General features: G+C 39.3%; 1 protein-coding gene across 2 annotated transcripts in view; it reads left to right on the top strand.

Moving 5' to 3' along the window:
- Nucleotides 1–25131, top strand: part of atrn (attractin) — a 130720-nt gene that overhangs the window by 76429 nt on the left and 29160 nt on the right. For both annotated transcript variants that reach the window (XM_051381533.1, XM_051381523.1), the window contains exon 26: nucleotides 4936–5014. In XM_051381533.1, the coding sequence (XP_051237493.1) occupies nucleotides 4936–5014 (79 nt within the window). The remainder of the gene's footprint in view (nucleotides 1–4935; nucleotides 5015–25131) is intronic.

The raw sequence follows: 25131 nt of genomic DNA, 5'->3' as shown, positions 1-25131 counted from the left end.
TAGCGCCTCAAACGAGGAGGTGAGGTGTGATTGTTGCAGGTGGTACTGGTGAGGCAGCATCTGCCAGTGGATGCTCATTTCTATTCCCTGTGAGTGTGGGAGCTCTAGGTGTGATGGAGTGGTTAGGGGGAGGTGATAGCTATAGCCTGACTAACTTGGCCAGCTTCCCTTGTGGAAGTTGAGATCAAATGAAGCGTACTGCTCTGTCGGTTTCCATCTGTATCTTCTTCTTTGTTTTTGCGTCTGTCTCTCTGCTGTTAGTTTCTATATGTTTTTCCTTCAGTCTTTGTCTTACGGTCTCTGTCTATGGAAGTATAAAGATTTTAGAGGGCACAAAACTAATTTGAGCATACCTCATTCTCAGAGGCGGCCTGTATTCCCTGAGTGCGTCATTTCACTAGTATGAATGAACGCAACGGATGGTAAGGGAATCAGTTGAATCTCCAGATTTTGGCTAAACTTCAGTCTGAAGTGCAGATCCATACGACCACAGTAATTGAAATTGTAGGCTCAACAACTTGCAGATAGAGTAGCACTCGGAATGTTTTGTGTTCCGCCGTCAATATATTTTTATATCTGTCTTCTGTTTTCTTTCTTTGGCCGTTGTTCTGAAATTAGCTTGCATTTTATAATCTCTTATCTGCCTTTGCTTTATCTCTCTATCTTTCACCATTACTGTCCATTTCCCACTGTCCCTCTGTCTTTCCTTCTCCTCCCGTCCTTTGTCTCCCCCTACTTTTCCCTCCCACCCTGCTGAGCATGGAGGCCTTTGACGTGGGGCTGATATCTATTCACGCGGGTCATTCATCAGCACCGTGTCGCTCTTTAAGCAGCGAGCAGGAAGCCAGATCAATAAGATGGCTGAACGGATGGATCGCTTAAGAGTCCTCTTCAGCCTGGAGAGATAAGGGAATTTTCTGAATGGATGGCACTTTAAAGAGTCACACAGGGTGGGCGCGAGGGGGGGTGGGGGGTGGGGGGAGCGATGAATAAAGATCTGAACGCATCACAGCCAGTATTAAAATGGGCAAAGGCATTTAGATTGAAAAGGTGGTAAAACTTTGGAGAAAAATCTGCGAGGGGTCTTGCCGGAAGGCCCGAATGTCTGGAGAAGTTATCCTTCAACTTAGAGTTTCTAATTAAATCCTCTTCTAACCCCTGAAAGGGAATTCACATCCATTATTCCTGTGTTCTTAAACAAAAGAAGAAAATCAGCTGCACTGGGAACAATAAAGCAAACAATGTATTTTTATATATCAGTCTCAGTGTGGTTAAATGTACACAGAAATCAATGAAAGATCGCACTGATCAATCCCAGTAATTTTGCATTGAATACTGCTGCAGAGACTTGGTGGACTCTAGGGAGTAGTAGAAACATTACTTTATTCTCTATTTTTCAATAAATAAGTGACTATACTGTAGTCAGGCAGCAAGGTTTGTCTGTTGACAAAAATAGCCTCTAGTTTTAATGACAATACACCAAAAAACAGTTGTTCTATTACTTGTAGGCCATTAGGACTGCATGAAATAATATCAAACTGTAAACATTAATAACTTGTGTTTATATTAACATATTAATTATCAACTGAATTAAATTAAATTACAGTGAATTGTGGCATCATTTGTAAACAGTTGCAAAGCAAACATAAACAGCACTGTAAATATAAATTAAACGCCTCACTATAATATGGATTTGAAAAAAAAATCCTTTCAAAGTAAAGCGGCCAAATGATTAAATATTGAGATTGTAATTTGGGGTGTTCACGTGCACTGAAGTAACCAGGTCGGCAAACTAATTTCTTAAAATACAATTTGAAGATTTTTCCAGCAGGACTTCTCTGGAGAAAACTGATTTCTTGACCATGTTATCAGAGTTTCTATTCAGCTTTTTAAATAATAATGCACGTGTATAATCTTTGGCTCATTGTCTTTGTCATTATCTTTTTTTTCTCCAAGCTGCTTTAATGGTACAGATTTCCCGCTGGGACTAATAAAGTACTCGATCTACCTATAACCATAATATATAATAATTTGGTGATCATATTTTTATCATAATTTGACTGTAGAGATACAATCAGCAGTACAGCAGTAATAAAACAAAACACTATATTTATGAGGACTACTGGGTAAAGAGTAAGAAAAAGAGATACCCTCACAAAGCATGCATACAAAGTCACTGTTTCACTATCATAAATGCAAATCAATATACATGCCCAGAAATACATTACCCACAACCTACCCTAAAAAATAGTTAACATACAATTACTATATTTTTACATGCATACATGCATACATGCATGCATAAACACCATAAAGTGATAACCAATAATGTTAATAGTAGTGGCATAAGTTCTGGTGTACACTGTTATATCTGATTGTATCATATTATATATATATAGCCTACTATACTTCGCTGACTTTGCTTTGCTGACTATATCGCACGAATATCCGTACTTATTAAGAACCAGATTTCTCCTTAGAGGGAGCAATAAAGCATAATCTTATCCCATGACAAAGATTTTAGACAAGTATCGCTGTGAAAGCAGAGTTCAGTCTACATACATACGGATAATTCCACTAATGGTCCAACAAAAAATTAAACCAACGCAAAGTCCAGAAATCTATATTAATATAGACTATATGTAATATTCAAACTGAATTGATTGCTGATACACACACACAAAAACACAAGCACACACACAAACACACAGGAAGCTGAGGAAGCATTGTATTGTATAGAAATGTGATCATTCACCTCTGCATCTCTTTTACAGTAACCAAGTTAGCACAGGGTGTAATTGCATTGTCTGATTTCTTGTGTGCATGTAAACAGCCACATCAGCAGTGTTGAGCGTCTCAAGTAAACAGCAATTGTGTTTATACAACACTATATACATGCAAGCCAAACATCAAATAGAACCCAATTAACATCATTTAGACTGTTAGCCATTTTTTCCTGTTACATTATACAGTGTTTGAATGCATGGCACTGGGAATAAAGTAAAAAACGTGTTAATTGTATGAATGCTAAATTAGATTGTAAATGCTGCTGCAGTGACGGTGATCAGACTTTTACAGAACTAAGTTTGTATTATGAGAATAGTGATGCACCTTCTAGTTTAATGTAATGTTAATGTAGCTCATTAGACTATTAAACCCTAAATAAACATAATGTATCCATTGCTCAGTTCAGACATATTTTTATTTTGCCTCATTGTGACATAATTATGTCTCCTACTGCTCAGTTTCCCAGTTTTCGGAAGGACTTTGTTCGTTTTTTACCTGTCAAAATTGAGCCGTCAAAGATGACATAAAACTTAAATGTGCAAATTTCTATTTTTACACTGGATTTTTTTTCCTGGAGGAAAATACAAAATGATTTGGATCATTGGTGTTCAGGCTTTTTGCCACCATGCTGCTGATACCTCCCTCATCAGCAGCCAGTTGCCAACACTGACGTGAGCTGTAATATAGGAATTCTGGGCCAGAGAGCCACAGGAACGCTGACAGGAATCAGCAAAAGGCTCGACAGTCAGGGAATGAAGTTCAGATTGCAGGAGATGTTGTGTCTGATGTATACACACACAGACACACAACACACAACACACAACACACACACACACACACACACACACACACACACACACACACTCTCTCTCTTTGTCTTTATTTTTATGGTTTTCTTCCCTGTCTTCTTCACAGCTTCCTAAGTGCAAGTGTGAAAGCAGCCTGGGGAAGTGGAAGGAGACAGGGAACACACACACACACGCATGCACACACACACTGACACAGCTAACAAACCACCTCCAAGACATGTCACCCCTGCCTTCATCACCTCAAGGCAATTTTGTATAAAGAACACTCAGGGTTTTGATTCTTTGTATATTTTATTTGCGCAAATGTGAAAAACACTGAAAATGGAGTAAAAAAAAGAACAGTAAGTGCTCAAGCAGAAATAAAATAAAAAAAAATCCCACAGTGCAAAAAGGATCATATTCAGTCAAAGTAAGAAAGTGCAGAAAAAACAAATCGAGATGACAAAGATGCTATTGAACGTCAGAGGAAGGGAATCATCCAGAATAAAATAACTGTCATGCAAGTAATAATACAATCACAGTTGAAGTTAAAGTATGTTTGTGAATGGATGTAAAGGTGTTGACAAAGGAAACAATCGTGTGTGTCTGATTTACCGCCCTCCCAAACCTCCTGGCAATCTCATGGAGTGAAGTGCAAGGTGTAGATGGCAATTATTTTTTTTTTTCTCTCATAACTCCACCTCTCTCGACAGCTACTTTTCTCTGTCTGGCACCGTTTTACACTTGCACCTTGCATCTTGTGAACCGGTGACATCATCCTCAATTATTTTATGAACTGTAACTGTGAACTGTTTATTCTTTATCTGGTCACGTTTTCTGTTTAAAGCAGGCTGAGTTATTGAAAAAAAAAAAGGGTCTTTACTTTTTTTTTTTTTAAGAAACTTGGATAACTTCTCATCCTCTTTAGCAGTTGGTGATCACTTATTATAACATGCTGTTGGAGGTGCAGTACAGACGGGGCAAACTGCAGTGATATGTCAAAACAACTTTAAAGGTTGTGCTTATCATAGCAGAGCAGGAGCTTATGCCTTTTTTTTTATCAGGAGACAGGTTGGTTGACAAGCTTCAGACCTGTAACTCATTAAAAATAATACAGATTGATGTGGGCTGTAATCACCTCTTCTGGCATGAGTCACAAAACACACATGAATATGCATGAGGAGAAAAAATCAGTACTCATTGATTAATTTATTTATGACAGAAACTGATACACATAGTTTTGCACTTCTGAGCTACAAATGGGACCTTAAATGTCCCCAGGGCTCCCAGTTTTTCTCATTTCTTTTCAGTCCTTTTCTCCTTTTTTGACTCGTCTCTTCCTCTCCCTGTCTGTCCGCAGCTGCTTCCTGTCCCTGCTCCTGGTGGCCGCCGTCGTTTGGAAGATCAAACAAAGCTGCTGGGCGTCACGGCGACGAGAGGTAAGTCGGAGACTCATGCTCACAAATATTGATTTTGGCTTCTCTGGTAGGTAAACCACATTTTGTGTCGAGTATATTCATTTTGGGGGTGCTATGAAGCTGCCGTTCATGCTTTGCCTCTGTGGTCAATGTTAAAGTTTTAAGTTTTTCCTTAAAAAAAGTTATCAGGTTGAGGTTTTAATCAGGCGGATGTGGGTCAGAGGTAGGGTAGAGGTAGCTGGTCATCCACTAATTTGAAGGGTTGTTGGTTCAATCCCTGGTTCTTCCCACCTCATGTTGAAGTATCTTAAGCAAGATACTGAATCCCAAATTGCTCCCGAGTTTCTGTTTAATGGGCTTTGCCATCACTGTGTGAATGTGTGTGAAGGGCATGTAGTGTAAAAGTGCTTTGAGTGGTCGGAAGACTAAATAGGGGCTATACGTGTACATTTACCATTTTACACCTGGAATTGTAAAAATACTGCATGTACTTTTGTTAAATAAATCATAAAACATGCACATCAGCTACAATATGTAGTAACATAGATACTTTGATATTCTTTGCTTTCCAGGGTTGAATTGGAAACTTTTTACCACCAAGGTTTCCAATCAGAGAGCATTTTTAATTAAGAACATGAAGAATTTGTCTTGTCTCTGGTCTGTTAAAGAGAGTTTTTACTTCAATCTGCAAGATGCCGTATTTTTTATTTTTTTGTGATATCCTTGAAACTTCAATGAACTTCTTCTCTCTCTTGTGGATAGATAATTACTCAGGAAAGAACAAATATACTGTAATCTCTCCAATTACTTATCTGACCCTCTCACAATCGGTTTTGTTTTGTGAGCGTGTTCAGTTATCGAATATGTTGAGTACATGAAATTTATTTTGTCTGAATAAAGACAAACAAAGAAATGTTTAATTGTAAACCACCCAATTACATCAGCAAGTATTTCTTAATGCTGTTATCCAGGCTCCTGTATAAAAACATCGTGCTTGTGTATTTTCTGCCCTGAGATGTGCAAAGAATTTTCTAAAAAGTAAACCAGGAAAACTGTAAAACAGACAGGGAACTCCAATGCTATGGGTACTATACTACCCCTTTAAAGCTGAAATCAAAGTCAGATGTGTTGTGTATGTTGTGTATATAGATGTTTCCACCAACATACACAGGTTCTTATTTTTGACAGTCAGAAAGAGCGTGTTATACAGAGTTGCATCATTAGCTGCTGAAATTCTGCAACAAACCATCTTGTGCGTTCTTGTGCCAAAGCACCAACAGAAAACCATCAAAAACAGCCAAACTTGCTTATTTATTCTGTAATTTGCATGGAATAGGTGAAGTAACAGGCAGAAGAATGTTAAATTGAGATGAGATGGTGGATAGAGCCAAAGCTATGGCTATGGCTCTGCACGGATGCTTTTGAAGTAGTTGTCGCTCATGGCAAACCTGTGATAGTGATGGCTCCAATTCAAGTCCTTAGACCTTAAACACATATGATTTTATCTCCCGACTCCCAGGACTGAGTGACCGAGACTGAACAGACACAGGCTCTATCAGTCATGATGCCCTAATTATATTCATAATTGACCCATCACCTGTAATTTGTGTTGGAAGCAACTCAAACTCAAAAGACACACCAACCCTAAAATCCAAATCCAAACGTTAAGCATTGCAGTTATGCAATTCACATTTGTTTGATTTTCACATTTGTTTGATTTTATAGTGGAAAAATGTATTCCATAGAGGTGTTTGTGATTGCATATTACCCCCTGCTTACTTACTTGTTCCTTCTCTCTAGTGCTGAAAATTGACCATACAACACCTTATAAAATGTATTAGTATTCAAAATCTCATTTAGAAACAAAATCAATGAAAAACTGTAGTTCTTTTTTAAAGTTTTGACCTCCTAAGTTTTAGAAAGTTCTAAAGTTGTAAATGGCTTATCAACTTTGCTGAAATACTCCATTGTAACACTTTAACCTCTTCCTTTGGACAGAGCCAGGGTAGCTGTTTCCTCCTGTTTCCAGTCTTTATGCTAAGCTAAGTGAGCCAGCTGCTGGCTTTAGCCTTATATTGGGCAATAGGGTTGGGCCGTATGTTAATATTTTCCAACTCACCACCATCAGTATAAGACTTCTGCGATTGCTGATGTATCAGCCTGTGTGTATATGCTGTGTGAGTGCCCCCCCGATGGCTATGGGCAACAAGCTCTAATAGATTTAATAAAGAAAATAAACTCATCAAATGTAAAGAAATTAGGAGAAGGTTTTTTTCCCTCATTAAACAGAAAAATACTGCTGCACTCTTCAAGTTTCTGTCTTATACCAAACTAAGACCTTGTTAAGCAATCTTAAAACACACTTGATAGGTCCAAAATAAAACGGACCAAACTGTCTTTATTAGTCTTTCCACTGTTCCAACAATCACCAACTCTGGTGTCTAACCGTCTCTCTGATGCCCCCGACCACCCTCGCTCTTCTACCCGATTCATGCCTCTCCTCTCCTGTCTTCCCCCTGAGTGAAGGGGGCAGACTTCTGTGAATCACCTTTTAACTATATTCTGTCATCAAACTAGTCAAAATAAACCCTTAATTCACTGCAGTTAGATGTGAAAATACCCAAACTCTACAGCCTTTCACTCGTTCTTCAGATCAGTGTGTGTACTGCGCAGCTGAACGTCTGTCAATGAGCGGCTCTCATTCTTTGAAGGCAGACCATTGAATTAGCTAAATGAAACGACAAAAATCACCCAACAGCTAATGAAAAACAACCGGCGATGGATCCAATCGCTATATGAGATTGGTATCAAACTTCTCATCTAACTACCATCTGTGCAGACAAAATGTAGTTGTAGATTTCTGAATCAGTGATATATCAGTCCTATTGATAGGTAGTTGAGTACAGCGATTGTATCAATTTATGGATGTAACAGAACTGAACATATAGATGAGACGACATTTAAATACTGGAACAAAGACCTTGTGCATTAGCTTAGAATCCTGTGAACAAAACATAGAGCCTCGGTCTATTAATTTTTTTTATCCTCTTTCCAGGTACAGCCATTTTTCTGACAGGCTGGTATGAAAAACCTAATAGATGCTTTTATCTCTAGCTGGCTTGATTGCTGTGATGTTCTTTTCAAGACTAACCAAAGAAAACCTCATATTATATAAACCACATATTCAGCACACAACAGCACACATTCTGTCTGAATTTGTCCAATAACAATGATGTATGAAGAGCTCTGCAGGGTCCACAAAGGACTGAAAACATTTTCTTAACAATTCTGGGAAAATCAAAATCAAGTAAAAATATGAATTCATTCACTGATTCATAGGAGGAAAAGTCTTATACATCAGGTTGTCAGTAATCACGGATCAGCTTGTCAATTTTAAGCCTCAGTGACATTAACCCACTTTTTCAAAAACGCACACAAATAAACATACACATACACACACACACACACATTCACTGTGCTGACGGACAGAAAGCAGGCATCCTGACAAAGCTCCTGTGTGATTGGTTTATGCCTCCTAAGATGACAGCAGCCACAATAGATTCGCTCAGTTTATGACTTTATTTCTTAAAGTCATTGTCCAAGTAACTGTGACGGCATTTTATTTTGTCAAAGAAATAGGTCGAGCTCTCAGTCGCCTTTAATATTTGACTGAATAAGGCTGACAGTGTGACACGACTAGCTGGTTGGCCAGCTTTTATTGAGTGACTCAAGATGGTGCTAACTGGCTAATTAGCAGACTGTCTGGTTGAGCCATTTATTTATTTGGGCTAGCATTATGCTGCTGGCTAACTAAAGTGATGTGGAAACAGTGAAATGCCACTGTGGGTGAAATTTTTGCATATTGAATACTCTCTTCCTGAAATGACAGAATGCATTTTCATAGTGTGTTTCCAGAAGGGTTTCAACCACCTTTTTGAATAAGTGGCTGAAAGGTTGTGTGCATGTGGGAGTGTGTTTGTCTGTGTGTGTCTGTGGCAGTGTCTGAGGGCATACAAGCTAATGTTGTGCTTAATGTGAACTTTTGGTTTGCGCTTTTCACACTTGGTGTGCCAGCTGAAGTGCCTTTCGGCTGTTACCTCGCCCAAGAGTGCTGTCATCACCCTCACCTCTGGATGCCTCTTAACATCACCTGCTCCCACTCCGCCCTCTCTCCATCACACAGCCACTGTTGTCCAGCTGGGCCCTCTATATGCTAACCTTTAAACAAAATTAGCACTGGACCTTTGTTAAGAGGATTGGGGGCTACAGTAGACTGTGATGTCAATATTAAAGTCCCCAACAGCAGGGTTTGCTTAAATGGCTTTAATGGAATCAGCTTGATCTCCCCTAAAGTGATTATAAAAATATTCACTTTAGTTGGTGAAAGTAGACATTTACTTTTCTATTATTCCAGCACAAAGCCATCTGAAAATTAAGACTTTTACATTTTTACTTTTAAAATTGGCATATTGTGCTTCACACTTCAGTGGTATAACCACAAACATTTGTAGTTTTCTGATGTAGAGTAATGTAATAAAGTGACTGTTAACATCCCATGATGCACGTTTTTTATGATGACTTCCAATATTATATGTTCTCGAAGTCATAAATTGAATTTGTTAGATCCTCAGTAGCCTTAGCCTAAGGTCAAGTCCATAATCACAAAAAAAACCCATCCCGCCACCACAACCAGAACTACAACAACATATAAAACTCAATACAACAACAGGACTAAGCTCTAAATAGTGTAAGCTGAAAACAAAAAACTACCATAAAGAGTTTTTTTTCTTACTGAGTTGTAGTTATTGAGCTGACCATGGCCTATTATAAATAATATTATTTACAAGGGAAGCCTACAAAAAGCCTCTGTGCTCCAATAATGTTATAGTATTTCTAAAAGGTTTTAAGGTATTTCCATCATTCTACAGCATCTTCTTTATAGTTTCTAAATAACATCACTCTAAGCAAAGGTGAGATTGATTTTCCCACCCAGAGTTTTTGTAACTGCATAGAAATTGAGGGTTCATACAATTGATGTAATACACCAGTCATATGGGGGGCTGTATGGGAGGTGTCAACCTACATCATGTACGTTCTCAGTTTACCAAAATTCTTTAAACCTCAAACCTTCATAGGCATTCTACAGCAGACATGATGCAAGGTAATTGTTTTCAAAGGCAAAACATCATACATAGACGTGTACAATAGAAATACTGTTGTGAGACTAAACTGAGTTGTTGCATCACATCTGAAATGCTGGAAGATACTCACGATGGTGCCCTGACTCATACATCTTTTACTACACGCTGGGTACTTTCTGTAAAGAACCTTTAAGCCACTTGGACATAGTTATATTATTTTCCACCAGTCAGAAGTCCAGATGCTGTAGTGACAACACTGTCACAGCAGGCTTTTTAGTCTGTTCTTTTGGTATTGTATTTTCATGCCACTAGATCATCTGAAACACAAAGGTGAAGATCAATTTCACACAGAGTAGGTGTATTGGCATCGTAATTTTAGTCAAATTGCAAGCCAGCCAATTCATCCAGCACAGCTACATTTAAGTACACAAGGTTGTCACATACAGTTTCAACAGTGGGTGGCAACCTTAATGACCCATCCTTTCTGTCAGGATTAATATTTCCAGCTGACAGGTGGCTCCACTAAAAGGCTGTCAGAGAAAGACACACCAGCAGAGAGCAGCCATCTCTGAGGGGAGTCCTAATAATGACGCTCTTTATGACATCCATGTCCTTAATAATAATAGTCGTAATTCTTTCATTTGACCTCATTCTGGAAGTCAACAATAATGTTAGTTTTGGTTTTGTTGCCTGAGGAAACAAGTCTGGACCAAAATTGATAAGAATTCCATTTACATTTCCTCTTCATTGCAAAAGTAATGATTAAGGTTAGGTTAATAAGGCAATTTAGGTGTATCTTTTAAATCCACAAAGAAAACTGTCCCTGAGCTTAAATCCAGGATTCTGTTCAAACTTGTGAGAAGGGATGGGAGGGGCGGAAGAAAGCAGATACAGTATTAGTTATATAGTGAGCACCTTCTATCACAGATGTCAAGTTGAATTAGGGCTGTGACTCCTTTAGAAATACTCAGCAGTAGGCTTTGGCATCCCGTGTCCGCCTCTCTCCACATCCACTCTGAACAGTTTTCTGTATGCATAAAGAATTCAGTTTGGACATTTTTCATAGTCTGTTCACTATTGCAAGACTTCCTCGTTACTTGAGGTATTGAAAAGTGTTTCACAGCTTCAAAATTACAAACAAATACACTTTTCCCTGGGATTTTAAACCCTCATCATCTCATACACGTTATAGTTTTTGCAACTGAGAGTGACGTGATAATGGAGTTCTAAACAGGAAACACAACACCAACCAAACACTATTACAAATCAAGAAGTCGCCTGGAAACGGCTCAAATGTTTTCTCTGAAACTATGTAGGAACCTCATTTCTAGTTTCAGTCTTAACTGTAATTACCTTGTCCTACTCATGCAGAAATGCACACAGTTACACGTAGCAGACCTGCCTTCATACGTACACATGCACTGTGTGAACACAACGTGACACATAATTTCCAGCAAACAGAAAGCTAATCATGTTTTTCCGTGAGGTTGACTCTCGTTACAGCCGTCTGCTTCTGTGACACCGGGACCGTTCTGTTCTTTTCAGCACTGTCCCTCCAGGCTTCGTTCCCACATTCATCCCTGACTCCTCCATGTTACTCTGTGCTTGCATCAGCCGTACAGTGACACACATTTGCAACTAATTATGCCCACATTCACCTCACTTAGGCCCGGTGCACTGGGAAATGGTGGCCATTGCATTTTAAAAGGGTCACATGAATTTCAGGCTATGGCCCTGAGCCTTGTACTTCTTACTCCTGGCTGCTTGTCATCTGACTTTAAGGAGTTTAAGCTTATTGTGCTGTCACAGTCATTGTAAGTCGCTCCGGATAACAGTGTTAGCTTAAGCCTTAAAATGTAAATGTCACTGTGATGTCTTTTAAAGGCAGTAGGAACAGCACTCAAAGTCAACTTTTTGGAACTTAAAAAAAAAAAAGTTTTCTTGAAATAAAACTGTTCATGGGTCTCATTGCATGTATTCTAATATATTCATATTGATTTGTAAAAAAAAAAAAAAAATAATTTACAATGTAATAAATCCTAAAAAATGTCCAAATGTCCAAGTCCATTGCAAGAGTGTAAAGAGTCAATTTATTTTAGTTTAGATGGACCACCCGAAAAAGAACTTGGGTGTTAAAGTTTAAAAGCTTATGAGACAAGCTGTGTCACTGATAAGGTATCAATTTGTAACCATTGATACTACTTTCTGCACATATGTGAACATACCTTTGTGCACATGACCAAGTTCTTTGAGTTGCTCTTTGGTTGGTCTGGCGTTTGCGCATTCGTAGTTGTATCAGAATTCAGGTTCAGCCTCAGTCAATTTGGCAAGTAAGGTGGTGATGCTATCTGGCGCAGTTCATTTTTATATTTGCAGATTTTCAGGTGTAAATTTCAAACACTGAGCAGAAACAAATTCAGGATTATGTTTGAGGTTCTTCTGTCTGTGGTACCAGGCACCTGCTGACACTCGTGAAGGTTTTTGGAACAACCCAGAGCCCACCTGTTGGTGTCTGCGTGCTTGTTTGCGTGTGTTTCAGAGTATTCAGTTGCATGTTTTTACCCACACGTGTGTTTGCTGTGCGTGTGTGTGTCTGTCTGTCTGTCTGTCTGTCTGTCTGTCTGTCTGTCTGTCTGTCTGTCTGTCTGTCTGTCTGTCTGTCTGTCTGTCTGTCTGTCTGTCTGTCTGTCTGTCTGTCTGTCTGTGTCTGTGTGTGTGTGTGTGTGTGTGTGTGTGTGTGTGTGTGTTTCTGTACTGTCTGAGCCTAATCAAAGCCTTCCTTTGAGACCCGACAGTTCCTTTGAACGAGCTGTAAGCTGCCAGATGGCAATAGACAGACCCAACCACTGCAGACATTTTGTGCCATCGAAGGCACCGGCCTTTTAGTCAGAATGAGCCCCAATGCAACTTGAGCGAGCTGCTGTCAATGTTGGTTGATTATTCCTGTGAGAACATTTGAGTACAGAAGGTACACTGGTGTAGTGAGCGGAAATAATTATACCATCTTTTAGTATGCGCTGTATGTGAAATGGAGTTAATCTTTAAAGAGAGGCTAATTCATAGAAGGTGGAGTATAACTTTCTCTTATCAGCGGCCAACAATTAAAGAAACACTGACAGGTTTCAGGCACAGCTTACGGAGTCCTGTAACAGACACTAATGGGGAAAAAAAATATTTTTGAATAGAGATGAGCCAGCTAGCTAATTAGAGCAGAGATCCAGCAGACGCATCCACTGGCGGGGTAATATATCATGATGCAAAATACTGTAATAATGGTACCGCTTTAAGATTCACTTTCTTTGCCTCAGGACAGAAAGCCTTGTTTCACTCGATTGTAGCACCAAACTAGATTTAAGGCCAGAATGTGAGCTTTGTAATCCTGAATTTTTAGTACCTGGACACGTAAGAGTTGAATCATATGTACTGATTCATAAAGGGGCATTATAAACCTTTCTGTACCGTTGAATGACTTTGTGGTGCAAAATACAGTAGGTCTTTGATGTTCATTGTTGTCAGTTTTCCCAGTTTTTCTTTTTCTTCACTGCTGTCATACCCCCAGCATGTCCCCCCCTTCTTTACTGTACCTCCACAAAAATATCCTCCTGATGACAGCATGTGTATTTAGCTGACATCCATCATTGCCCTAACACAGATATAAATCACCCATAAGTTGACATACATTAGACACATATTGCACCCTGAGGTATTGACAGAAATGCAGAATGTGATAATGTGCCTGATCGTTGCCTCGGCGCCCTACATGATTAACTGTGTTGTAGATGCTTTGCACTACGCCACAGGCAGACCGCCGGGAGGAGAAAGGGAGAGGAAATGGCGTAAACGTCTCCAGATACCCTCACATATTTATTACCCCATTAAGCTGCCCTCCTCTCACCAACACCTCACCAACACCTTCCCTCGGCTATAAATATAAATGTCAACCAAGGTGTCAAGACTTAGGGCCTCTGTTAGAAATACCTGCTATTATGTCATAAAATGAGTGGAAAGCTGCTCAATGGCCTGTGATGTGTAAACTTTCTGATCAAATGTTATACAGCTCAGGTTGTGGAATGGTAATGAAGTGATGTGCAGTGGCACAGCTCTCCGAGAAGTCCTCTCTCTGAACATACATATATTCTCCTGCCGGGAACGAACTGCCACCGTTTCACTTCTCCCTTTGATGATTCTGTGAGAGAAAGTATACAGTCCACACATAAAAGTTACTAAAGAATGGGAGCAGATCAGAGGAAAGATCTGAGGCCTTAACAAGGCGGGCTGCTGTGAAACGCCTCCACTCTCTGAAGTAAGACTTTTAACCTGCGAGTTAACCGGGTTTCTGTGTTTTTTAGCAAATGACGTTTTTTGCATCCCAGAGTTATATTTGGGCCTTAGGGTTTAGGTAATTACACCCTTTTACATTTATGCATGTGAGCATTTGATTACATCAGTGTGCCTACCTACAAAATCTCTCTGATTAATACACAGTTAGTGACACTGGAATAAAGCTCATTAAGTATTATAATGCTTGAAGCGTCGATCTAGGATATTTCTCTAATGCTTTTACAGTAATATATAAAATGTGTAAAACAAGATTTGTGTGTGTGTCATATTGCATTTTTATATCTTCCACTTTATGTATCTGCTAACATACATAGATATTTATATAGGGTTTAATAAAAGCAATACAGACATTGTAAATTTAAAATAGAGAAAATAGTACAGATATCTAAACTATCCACAACCCCCCAGTAGATCACAGCATACAATAAACTGAAATATGGAAAAATATGAATAAAGCACGTCCTTATCTATCCAACTGGATAAATACATAGTTCCAAACCTGAAATAATTATGGAAATATTTTGGACTTTATTTCAACATCAAGTCAGTCTTGTAAACCTAGGATAAAAAGGCTAATTTATTTATTTTCTAATGTTAACTTTTCTCATTGTAGTTTTTGTAAGTCACAATTTGTATTCCTTCAAATGGTAACACATTATTTTGTGTTTTATACCTACAGTGGTAATATGATACACAGGCAAATTAAAACATAGCTCCTCCAGGACCTTTTCTTGCCATCTAATTCAGAGAGTAAGGGTGAATCAGAACAGGCAATAAAGTTGTTAAACGGTTCCACGGCTGTGTCCTTGTGTCCGTGCCCTCTTCCACCGCAAACTGCTGACCCCCCGTTTTTTTTGGGCCGGGCAGTCGTGTTGTCAAGCCTCCTTCTCTCGTGCCGTTCTCCCCTCGCCTGTCCGCCCCCATACATTCACACCTCGGTTGATGAGAGAAAACTGTGTGACCTCTGACCCGAGCCATCGCTGACCCTGACTGCAGCTTTCAACAGTCCAGACTGCTCCTGCTGCTCAGTAGCACACGTACGTACATAAACACACACCCTCTTCTTCACAAGTGCACATTTAATCCGCCCACAGAAACCTTCAATATACCGTTATTTAACCAAATCCCTTAGTGAGATTCAAAACCTCTGTTATTGGAGTGCACTGTGTAAACTGTTAGCAGAACATAGAACATATAAAACATTAGTTACAAAACATTTAATATCAAAGAAAAAAATCAACATAAATTATAGAATCAGAGGCATATTGTACAGTCAGTGTACTACTGTGCTACACAGATTATAAGAACGAATACATAATGTATTGAAAATCCTTTAAATGCATGAATACAATGATAAATTAATTTAATTTGATCCTGATGCTGAATATATCCTCTTAGTGTTCATCCACCATTTTATTAGGTTAGAGTAGCAGCTGGATCGGCTCACCTCCAATTTATGAAGAATGTTGTTTAACGTCAAAATTCACAGAAAAATTAATAACGGACGCTTCCTCAGTACAGATCCTTTGAACAGAAAGAGGATGCAACTGTAGTTTACATACTAATGTGGTATTATAAAGTTGCAAAGATTTCTCAAGAATAGCTTTGTAAATTAGTGTCACCCACCCTGTCATTTGGATTAACTGAACATTATGGTTTTGATTCTGAATCCAGTAAATTAAATCTGCTTATCAAATCCTTTGTAAATAACCAAACTATTAAATTAATTTTAATTGTATTATCTCTATTAAGAATATGTATCAATTTACAATCAATTTATGTCAAGAGCACACATCAAACACGTCATATAGACTGAAGAAGTAGTAACAGAACAGAAGTGCCCATCTGGGCAGCAGTTGGAATCAAATTGCTGCAGACTTAAATAGAAAACAATTGGTGTGGATGTTTTGACGTGTGTCAGATACAGCACAGTGTGTGTTTGATTTAAATGAAATATTGATATGAAATACAAGAATGCTTTACTTGTGTTGCCTCAAAGTGACACAATGCGCTTAATTGTTTGAATGGAGACGACTTATTAAACTACAAAAAACATTTCATTGTGGTCCAAGGACATGATACTTGCATAAGGTGATGGCCAGTGCCAGCTAACATGAAAATGCTGCTTCCTGAATGTTTAATATATTTTTATTTGCTGATAAGAAAAGATCCAGGAGGGATAGAAAATTCTATTCTAAATTTGCCAGCCTCGGAGCTTCACGAATCTGGGTGTTTTACCAACCTTAAACCAGGTACTGGAACCCAACCCTACCAGTCATACACAACACAGTAATGGAAATTGAGAGTCATGTTTCTAAATGGCATCTTCATAATCAGTCACTCAAATCATGCTCAGAAGCATTCGCAACAACTTATTCTCATAAACACAGTCACACAAGCTGCACTTTCAGACACACATTAAACATTCACCAACTTCACTCACACTCTCGTTGACTCTCCCCTTGCCTCATGCACACTTCCTCACACACAACAAGGTCTACAGCAGATGGTTCAGTGTGAAAGCGCAGTAGAGTGGGAGAGATTGGCACTGGTATCCTCTGAATAAGTGGAGTCCTGGAATACAATGAAGATATCACTGAGCACGTAGAGCTCCACATCAAATTAGTTACCAGAATCATCCATAATGATAAGGAGGATCCTCTTACCAGCGTGTCTGCTCCTGCCCTGTACACTCCAGTCCCTGAAGCAGATGGCTGGATGTGAATGCAGTTCACACATGAGCAGGGAAGAAAGGAAAAAACAATCTTTCCACCTTTGCTTTGCAGCTGTTACCCCCTTACGAAGCACTTCTCGATGATGCTCTGTAATACATTAGAATTCTAGAGTCATGGGAATTCACTGTGGCTCTGTGCCTCTCCACTTCTGCTTGCCAGGAGTGTTATACAACACAATCCAGAGGGTGAATGTCTGGATGCATCCCCTGACAGTGGTTTAATACCCTGGACCTAAACACCAAATGGACAAAAAGATGACCACAATAACCAAACTGTAACTCAGCAGAGTTGGAAAAACCCATTCACAACAACCTAATTACAAGTTGGAAGAATAGAGAATTTCTGACAGCGACAATACGTCTCAGTTGCTGAAAGGAATTAAAGAGGTGTCAACAAACTGCTGCCAAAATAGCTGCAAAGCCGCCATCGCCTGTAGTCAAACCTAAATAAAATCCAATATCAGCACCACTACAATCAATGCAACTATTTAAAACTCCACTTTAGGCCACACAACCAGTCAGTGGAATTAGTTTTTGGTACAAAATGGTAAAAATGCTCAATGCACATTGTCAGCTGTACAACATACAGCAACAACTCCTATTTCTGTGGCAGCTCTCATGCAAAGATGCAGCCTGAAGTGCTTTAATAAACAGGATTAAAAACAATGCTAAAATCAAAAAAGAAAATAAATAATAACAGTACGATAAAACATGATAAACTATAAAACCAACAGGACAGATTGATATGAATACCAAAGATTCAAATTAACCAGGTTGGATTAGCCCTAATTAAAAGATCGATCTTTAATTTCTTTTTAAAAATACCAAGGGAATTTATTTTTCTAACATCCAAGGAGAGGGTATTCCACAGTTTACAGCCCCTAAAACAGAAGGCAGCCTCAAGGGATTTCATGTGGGAAATGCAACTTCCAAAAGAAAGGCAGTGGGAGATCAGAGAGATCTAGGCAGACATATAACACATCACACAATAAATAATCATCACAATACTGCTGCCATGGGTGGGCAGAGAAAAGCTGCATGTGGCGAGAACCCAGAAGTTGAAACAGATCATGAGCACAGTGAGATGGGTCAGATATAATTTAACCTGCCCTTCTGATTATGCCTTTGTTGTACAGTGATTCAATTGATGGGAGGAGGGAGCCTTTGATTTTAGAAGATCTGTTGACAGTGCGCTCCCGGTTTTTGGGTGCTGTCATACCAGACTCGTATAGGTGAAGTAAGGATACTTTCCGTGATGGCTGTATAAATCTGTAGGAGGAGTCTGTTTTTTTACTTTGAATTTCTTGAGTTGTCTGAGACAGAACAGGCTCTGCTGGGCCTTTTTTGTGATGTGGTTTAAGTCAATATTCAATGTGGGTGGGTTGCTTATGTGTGCTAAGTCTGTGATGGTTATGTGTTCACCTGAGATATATATATATATTTATCTCAGGTGAACACATATATATATATATATATATATATATATGGGAGTTTTGGGTGGTGCATTGTGTTTAAAATCAAGAATGAGTTCCTGGATTTTGGATGATGGGCTATGTTATTGGATATGACCCCTCTTAAGGTTGCGTCATCGGCATACAAAGGAATGGTTAGTAAACTGTGCTGGGATATAAAATTGTTTGTGTACTAGGAGTGGAGCCATGGTGATGTGATACAGCCCTAAGCTGTCATATGCAGGGGTTCGTGTCCATGAGTGTACTGCTTGATAGGCTTTGTGGTATTAAAGGCTGAGCTGAAATCAATGAACAGAATGTAGTCCGCTTTCTCCAGGTGTGAGTACATGAAGAAGGAGTACATGAAGAAGAGCAACGCTGATGGTATCCTCAGCAAAAAGGACCTATATAGCCTACAGAGATTCTTTTATATGTGATTTAACTTGTTATGTAATGTATACCAATCTACAAATATAAAATGTAGGCAACGTTTCCAATTATATGATGTGAAACAGGTTTAGCAGTGCGGGGGAATCATTTTGGAATAATGTGTGAATGCTCCCAAGTTGGAACAACAAAGACTTTTCCTGTTGTTCACAATCTGGAGACATGATTAGAATTCAGCATAACACCAAGCCGAGCAGAGTTTGATCCAGCTAAACCTTATCTTTAGCCTCATTTGCCTAGGACTATCACAGCCTGGGGACATCCAGTAATTTTTAATAATCCGCTCAGTTTTTATCATCAGTCCAGACACCAAGTAAAAAATAGAACAGTGTAAAAAAGCAAGCAACAAATAAAAAAGGAGCAGATCTGGAGTGCCTCTGTAGCCAAATGGTTACAGCGCATGCTACTGTTGACGGCTGGATACCTTTCTTGTCTGCCAACAAACGTGTACATGTTTACTGAAAAATCTGATTAACAAAACAGGAACAGATACCAGAGGTGAGCTGGAGGAACTCAGTGTAGTGGATGGTTACAGTCTTAAGAGAGCTTTGCACAGAGACTGTCCATCACATCCCTCAGACAGACATTTACCCCTTTAATCTCATTGGACTGATCGATAATATGGTTTAAGGCATTTCTGTGTTTAATTGGTGTCAGAATCTGCCTGGTCTGTAATTTAAAAGGTGGACATTCCAGTGCTTGCTGCCTACAGTAACAGTTTGTTACAAAAAGGTCCACTGGTAATATTAATCTGCACAGATTTCAGCTGCAGTTGGTGTTTTGCGTTTGTAAATTTGGATTCCTCTTGTCATGAGAAATGGAAATCATACTGGACTTCATCCAAATGCAAATTTTTTTAGGTTCTTTTTGTTAAATTTAATGGTGACCAATGAAAGACAAGACAAAAAGGTTAATGTTAGCTCTTTGCAAATACAGCTTGTCACCGATGTAAACTTGCCTACTTGAACTCTGTCTGAAGTTTTTTCAAATTTAGAACAGTAAAGTGAGGCTTATAAAACTGTTCTGCCCATTAAAGGTCATTTGATAAAACAGTGTAAGCTACGTGACTAAAATGTGAGAAATACAGAAAACGTTTTGTAATATTTGAAGATCGAGGTGGGTCAGTGTCACCATTCTGTACCCTTGAAAACGCATTCAACCACGCCTGCACTCAGTAAGAATAATTGCACCCTTAAATGCGGACTGTTTCGCCGATGGTCGTTGTTATGGCTCAGTGGAACAATGTGCTGTACAGGGACTGTACAGCAAAAGTGCAACATTGCTTTATGAAATATAATAATAAGTCGGACACCCCCAGCACTTTATTAACAACTTTGTAACTGTCACTTATGGGTTAAAAATGTCTGTTTTCTTGCTCTGCAGTGTGAACACAATGTAGAAATAGTCATCCCTGCTATCTCTGCCTCTCTCTGAAATACAAACTTTTCTTAAGAATTGACAGAGCAACAGAATGCCACCTGGCTCTCCAGGGAGAATGTGGTGCACCCCAAATGTTAAGAAATATGCGGGTGATGAATTTACTTTGATTTAATAGCTTATTTTCCTGTAAGGGTTGATCTTTTGTATTCTCAGTCTCCCAAAAAAAGGGGGAATGAATCAAAGGCTGTCTTTCTACCTTTTTTTTTTTTTGGCAAAATACAAAAGAGAAAAAAAACACCCATCTCAGACTGGTTGAGGCAGAAAAGCAAAAACATCACCTCTTCTTTTTCACAATGTAAAAGCTCATTTGAGCTGCAGCCTTTGGAAGGCTCTTTTCAGACGGATGTGTTGTTTGTCTGTCGGGGATGTCAGGACATCTCCTCTCCCACCAATCCAGCTGTGGCTGCATCCGCACCAGAGGAGATCGGAGAGGGAGAGCCCCTCACCTTATCTCACCCTCAGCAGAATGCCATTAAGTGGGAGGAAACCGGTTCCCTCTCCCCCTTTTGCTCCTGCAGCCTCCCTTCCTGCTGGTCTTGGGAGATTGATTGGTCAAGGTGACCCCAGCCGGCACATTGTCTGCTCTGCCCGCCCACCCTCATGCCACCGTTCCTCACACTCATTCAGTCCTGTCGCCTTGCACGCTGCAAGTCCCCCAGGTGGAGGGGGGGGTTCTTCCTGCTGCTTGCTGCCGTGTGGTCCAGTGTATCTTGGTGGGTTGATGACGTAGAGATCTCTCAGGATGATCTTTTTTTAAATGGGTCAGAGCTGTAGCATAAAACATGCTAATTTAGTCAATTACCAGCTATTACAATAACACCTCCAGACATATAATGATCATTTGAAAACTCATCATCCCTATAATGTAATGATGTATTACATTATCAGGGAAATATATTATCATAAGATCGGGCTTTATTACATTTTCACTCATTTAGAGCAGTGTTTTATTAAATCCTGTATTTCATTTGCTCATAACTCTCAAAGCTGTCCATTAAAACTAGTACTGCATTAATTCTCTGCACTTCTCTGAAACAGCTTTTAGCTGTTTAAAATGCTTAAACTATCCTTTGAAATCAAAACTAATGAAATTCTGTGCAGTAGCATTTAGATGATCGAACAATAAAACTCTCCCTTGAAACCGGTGCAAATGAAATTCTAACCATGTGAGCCATAAACTCTTCACTGAGTGTTGATGAAAGTGTCTAAAGCAGATTTTAAATGACGCTACACAAAAACAGTTTGAAATTATATATTTTTTAAGGACTTTAGTCAATAAAATATTATAATAGCAATTCATTTTTATTGTTGAGTTGTCAGTCAATCCAACCAGCGTTTACGGATGATAACTTCACTAACAAGGGAGTTATTGGCGTTTTCTTGAATACAGATTATAATGCAAATGAACGAAGGCAAGCAGACGTGAGCAGAAAACGTGTTTCCTGCTTACAGAAGCAGCAACATCAACTGTGTTTTTTAAAGTGCTGTAAGGCCCCTGTAGATTAACTAGAGCGATGCTTTAAGATTCTGTGAGAGCTGCCTTCCATCTCCTGCTCTCTCCTGAGGTCAACGTTCACTGCACCACCACACAGAACAAAAGGCCTACTTCTGAGGTGATCAATCCTGAAGTGAGAGGTAAAGAGAGGGGAGTTAAGATGACGACAAAGAGAGGAAAGAGGAGCAGCAGGCAGCACTGAAGGTCACTTACACAGGAAGCTGAGAATCTTGAAAACATGCTTCCTCCGTAAAAGAGAAGGCCTTGTTAATGGTATCCTCCGCATAGTCGAGCTAACAAGAGTCTCCTCGGACCTGACAGGATGCGGATTCATCAAAATGTGATGAAAAAGAATTGGGAGCCACTGCAGCACTGGCAGCCGGCTACCTCTGCAACACTGTTAGAAGACAAGCTTTACACTCATGCCTTGGCCGTCCGTGCCAACTCCATAGCAAATATTAGCTTTGGTTTTAAAAGGAAATAACCAGCATGCAAATAATAGACTGCTAACATAAACGTTTGCACAAGTAAAGGAATACTAATAATACATGTATGTGTTTGTAGTGCTCGTTTGGGGGGCATTCTCTGTGTTTGTGAGCAAACAAATGCAGCAAGTGAATGAATGCTGGTCTATGAATGTGTGTGGGTCGGTTGGATCGTATTCTTGCTGCTTCCCACATTTTGTTTCAGTGCAGTGTTTGAGCTGGTGTCATTTTACATTGTGTGTGTGTGTGTGTGTGTGTGTGAGAGAGAACACGTAGTTTTTTTGTTTCAGAGTTCCCAAGACACTTCTAAAGCCTGCTAATCTTAATTCCACAGAGATGGTGCGTATAATTAGAGTTTGGATCAGCGCCAGTATCTTATTGCTCACAATATGCAGGCAGGCTTATGGTTCTAACCCCACTGCACTGCGGGTGACCCCCATTTGGCCTAGTAACGTCCAACCCTTCACACCACCCCCCCACCCATCCATCATGGTGCTGGTACAGGGCTTATCATAAGCCCAGAACCGCTGTCAAACCACCGCTCCTGTACTTTTTGATTCTGTTTCATCTCATCTCAGGCTGTCTTTGCTTTCTTTTGCTTTTATTCATTTCTTCTTCCCACAGCCGTCTTATCTTCTCCATCTTTGTTCTTACCTCCGAAACCACCTCAGTTCACTTCTCCTGTCACTCAAAAGTCAAACAACTCTGATACTTCTAACTTAAGCTAACTATTGTAGATTTGTCCTGAAAACACATACAAATATTGTAATAGAGAGGGCACAGTCGTACACTAGAGCTCACGCTGCTTAACCTCCACATTGCTGTATCTTAAAAGGGAAATGCACAAACACTCGGGCACTTTTCCATGTCGGTATATACCACTGTCCTATTTTTAAGTCAGCTTTATCACATTCTCTCCCTTGAAGACAAATCCTGACTCCTGCACATCGTCTGCTTCTTCTGTCTGTACAGCATGTCTGGTCTGTGCCACAGGTGTCGCAACACATATGGTGTGTGTTGCCTTAAGGTTTTTACACCTTTTGTCAGAAACGCAACCAGTTGACATCACAGAATGTTGAATGCATGAAAAAATATTACATTTTATATATAATATTATGTTATATATACATTTTTAGGGTCCAAAAGTGTGCTCTTTGCTTATCCTTACACAACTATTGTCAGCTTTATAGCTCATAAAAATTACATAAAGATTGTTGTTTCTAATCATTGAAATGAAAGGAATGAAGTAAATTCAAATTGCTTTTAATTAATGTACAATAGCATCCCGTCCCAAGGTCCACTTACCACCTTCTTCTTGAACTCCGGATCGTATCGCACGGTCTCAGTTGTAATAAAACGTAAGATGTTCTGAGCAACTCTAGGACTTCTCACCCATGCTGGGCAGTTGGCAGAACACTTGAGCTTGACATTCATTCTTGATCTTAGAAACATTTAGTCAACTATTGTTTTCAAGTTCAAGATTGATGAACATCATGAGATACAGTCAAAAGCTCTGGAACAAGCAAGTAAGTGGACATGTTCATTCTGTTGGTTACATGCTCAACACTTCAACCAACTTTCCAGCTCATGTTAGAACTTTGACTTCATCTGATAATTCAGCTTCTCTCGTTTCTCCAACTAAAATGTAAACTAATTCAAGCACTTTGCAATTTAACTGTAACTTCCACTTCTATCAATGCTTCAGCTTCTTGTCCTTTCAAATCTTCGCCTTTAAGCCTTCACATTCTGAAGTTCCATATACAGTATTAAAACGGTTTCAACAATACATTTTCTGCAGATAATAGCCTTTCTTCTAGTTTACATATATACTCTAATAAAAATGAACCTTTATTTTAACAAGATAGTCTGTTAAGATGTGGGCAGATCAGGAGCTATACAGTTTGCAAACAATAAAAAATCTGAAATAGCACCAAACAAAGTTCATAAAATGCAATGTAACATTTTGGGCTAAAAACAAAAAGAACAAACTAACACACTGTATCAGTTAGGAGATGAAACCTTGGCACTGACAGAGTATTAAATAAAGCATGGTGGATAAGGTTAAAAACACAAGCCATGATTATGCAAATAGCATAGTGGGCTGCATTGATTTGGTTGTTTACACATTAGATCTGACCGGCAGACGGAACAGGCACTAATTGGAGCTGAGCCAGGTGTTATTCAGCTGTTAGTGACAGGAATAACAGAGGCCTGACAGCCTGCCAAACATTTTAAACAACTGCACATCTGAAAACTTCTTTTACAAGCCTTTGTTTTTCTTAAAAATACATCTATTGACATGCAAGTTGTGCTTGGCTACTCATGCTCGACTTTGGTCCAGTAACAAATTCTGTCTCTTTGTACTTAAAATACATTGTTTCAAGGGCTCCCATCCTCACACCACAGTTCACTCAAACACGAGGAAAGACTCACATTGTTAGGCATCTTAAGTCAGTCCAAATGCTCCATTTAAAGATAATACCTCAGAGTGAGAGTTGAAATGAGCCCCTTTAAGCAGAGACTGTGCGACTGCTCGCTGTGTCATTTGCTTAAATGCTCTTTCAGTGAATCTTCTCAGCAGTTGCTTTATTTGAGGGTTTAATT

Source organism: Dicentrarchus labrax, unplaced genomic scaffold (assembly GCF_905237075.1).
Source record: "Dicentrarchus labrax unplaced genomic scaffold, dlabrax2021, whole genome shotgun sequence".
Classification (NCBI taxonomy): Eukaryota; Metazoa; Chordata; class Actinopteri; family Moronidae; genus Dicentrarchus; species Dicentrarchus labrax.
Note: the sequence above shows the minus strand (reverse complement) of the source record. Positions and strands in the feature narration are given on the sequence as shown.